The 2,927-nt window shown below is 48.8% G+C and overlaps 1 protein-coding gene across 2 annotated transcripts in view; it reads left to right on the forward strand.

The window, feature by feature from the left end:
• Window positions 1-225: 225 nt before the first annotated feature.
• JARID2 (jumonji, AT rich interactive domain 2) overlaps window positions 226-2,927 on the forward strand; it is a 286,725-nt gene continuing 284,023 nt past the window's right edge. The window contains exon 1 of one of the 2 annotated variants that reach the window (XM_011962733.1): window positions 226-317. Coding sequence is in view for 1 of the 2 variants with exons in the window: in XM_011962731.1 (XP_011818121.1) it covers window positions 1,250-1,294 (45 nt within the window). In the remaining variant the exon portion in view is untranslated. Of the gene's footprint in view, window positions 318-684; window positions 1,295-2,927 lie in introns of those variants that run through there. The other variant, XM_011962731.1, reaches the window with a different exon arrangement.

Consider the following 2,927-nt stretch of genomic DNA (forward strand, 5'->3'; position numbering starts at 1 on the left):
TCGCTCGCGGACCACACGCTCCGCGGGCCAATCCCGAGCCAGCCTCTAGCAGTGTCGCACGCGGGACACGTCCAAGCGTTTGTTGGCACGGCCGGTGAGGGGGAGGGGGCCAGGAGGAGAGAGGGGAGTTGAGTGACAGGCTTTGCGGGGCAGCCTGGGAATTGTAGTTCCCAGCTTCCGTGGCCATAGCCATTTTGTAGTCGGGGGACTACAACTTCCAGAAGATCAAGGGGACCATTCTAAGGTGCCCCGGGAATAGGCGGCTCTACCCGGGGCCGGGCGTCCTGGGGCACTGCTACCCAGCAGCCCGGCTGCAGGTAGACGCGAAGGCAGTGGCGGGGGCTGGCGTGGGGCGGTCGTGGGGTGAGCGGCAGGCAGGGGAAAGGGGGTGAGGTGGAGCGACGGAGCGTGCCATGCATTGAGCTAGGGAGCCTCTCTCAATTCCACGCCTGGGCTCGGCGTGGGAGCGACGCCCGAGAGCTTACCTGGGAGGGGTTCGTCGAGGTCGCTCGGGTGTCTGGTTGGCCAGGCTGCGGGGGTGCCCTGGACTGGGCCAGGGGCGGTCGGCACCGGGCTGAGCGGGCGCCTGGCGGCTGAGCGGTGGGAGTTTTCGGCTGGCGCCCGGTGGGGAATTATCCGAGGAGCCCTAACTTGTATAAAAGCAGAGTCCATTTAAAGTTGGGCTGGATAGCCTCTCTCTCATTGGTTAGGGGGCTTGGAAAAAAGAGACTCGGCGAGCCCTCGCTGTGGTGCTGCCGCCGCCGCCGCCGCCGCCGCTGGAGTTGACTCTTCTGCTCGCACTGCTGCTGCAGCACAAACGTGACTTCCAACATTTTTTATTTATCTTTCCCTTTTCTTTTTCAAGATGTAACTACGGATCAGACACTAAGGACCTTCACGTTTCGCTGATGTAGTTTTTGGAGGAAAAAGGGGGGGGAGTGAAGGGCGTCGGTTTTTTTTTGTGTGTGTGTGTATGTGTTTCGGGGGAAATTTTCCATTATGAGTGTTTTACTAAAGTGAATTTTTTTTTGTTTGCTTCGTTCGTCTTTGGCTCTTTTTTTTTCCTTCCCAATTTCGGATTTATTTCAAGGCGAATCTGGCTTTGGGGGAAGAGGAAGAAAAGTCGGATTACAAGATCAACCACCACCAACAACAATAAAAACCACCAGGATATTTTTTTGCAAATTTCTGACGGCTTTAAATTCATGAAGCAATTGTCCCCTTTTGCAATCAGCATTTGGATCTCAGAATGAGCAAGGAAAGACCGAAGAGGAATATCATTCAGAAGAAATACGTAAGTGCTCCTAACAACACATCCTTTGACTTGCAGTTTTAAGCAATGGCTGTGAATGTCAAGTTTATAGATAATTCTGCAGCTGAAGGGTTTTAAACACAGCGTCCGATAAGGCTGTTTCTTTCTTTTCTGAAAGAGGGCTTTTCAAGCGAAGTGGTGTCTGCCTAGTTTGGTTGAAAAAACAGATTGGTGTAGAGATACCTCAAGTGAATAAATTGACCTCGAATGACACAACCATAATCTAGTTTTAGATGAAAGGCAAGGGATTTTGGTGGAGCTTGAGGTGGGGGGGCGGCTGCGGTAATGTAACTAAACTGCATTCTCAAGCGGATTTGGCCCCGTATTGCACTTTGCATGCAAATGAGCCTGTGTTATTATTATTAATGTTATTTGGAAAAATCGTGTAAACTCATGTGTGTTGGAAGCCCTTTAAGTTGCGATGGAGGGTCCGATTATGGCGATCTTCTCTTTGCATTGGCACATCAAATTTAACGTCTGTGGTCCTTTTGGCTTATCTGGTTTACAACATAAACCAGTTGGGAATCATGTTACAGGGAATGCATTTGTTGGGATTGACTTTAATAATGAGGCTGGTTTTGTTTAAAAAATTCATGATTTCCAGTTGTAGGGGAAAAGGACACACTATGGCTAATGTTTTTAAGTGTGTACGTGAATGTATAAGTAACTACAAATATTTTCTCCCTGTTAACTGGGCTTCTGAAATTGGGTGATTATTCATAGATTTAAATGGCTTGGAATAGTTAAATTTGTTTTGTGCATAGTACAGCTACGTTTTGATTGGCATGGGGAGTGTTTTTGTTTTGTGTGTGGTGGCTTTTTTTTTTTTAAGTTTGAGGGGAGGGAGGAAAGGGGGACCGAGCGATTAACCAAATATGCACTCGAGTGATCAGTGATCAGCGGCATGCTTTAAATTAAATAACTCATTTTTTTCAAAAAAGGCCAAATGAACATACCTTAGGGATAATGCAACGAAAGAGGAAAGTTTTATTTAAGTTGGGTAGACAAATTGGTGTTAATACTTTACCTTTTTGATCATTGTGGCGTGTGTAATGAGAGATGACCTTCGGGGCACTGGTTTTGTAAAAAATATATTTAATGGAAAAGCTGAATACTTCTTCAAGAGAGCTGATCCTTATCTAGACACGTCAACTTCAACTATGAAAGAAATGCAAGGTTAAATAATCAAGCCCAACTTAGAATGCTGTTCCATAAAGAATTTAAGAATTAAAATACATCCGCATTGCAGAGGGCTGGGTAGAATGCAAAGGACTAGTTTAAACTCAGGCTGTAGAAACTGCACGGAGGCAACCTTGCCTCGGAGCGTAGACGCCTTCCCGGGGCACGTCCGTTTCGGATGCAGCCACAAAGCAAATGGGGTAGAACTTGGACGAGAACCGCACCCCGCCTCCCATTCCGGACCTCCTTGAGGTGGACAGCAGCGTGGGGTGGGTTTTCTTTTTTATTGCGGGCAGTCAGCGGATCGTGTCTCCGAGTCCGGACGTCCGGCTGCAAGCCCGTGGCTGGTGGCAGCCGCGGGAGGCACGGCACGAGTTAATGGTTCGGGAGCAAAGCCGGTGTTCCCGACGTGCTCGAGCCGGCTGCGAAGGGGACG

Source organism: Colobus angolensis, unplaced genomic scaffold (genome assembly GCF_000951035.1).
Source record: "Colobus angolensis palliatus isolate OR3802 unplaced genomic scaffold, Cang.pa_1.0 Scaffold6, whole genome shotgun sequence".
NCBI classification, from domain to species: domain Eukaryota; kingdom Metazoa; phylum Chordata; class Mammalia; order Primates; family Cercopithecidae; genus Colobus; species Colobus angolensis.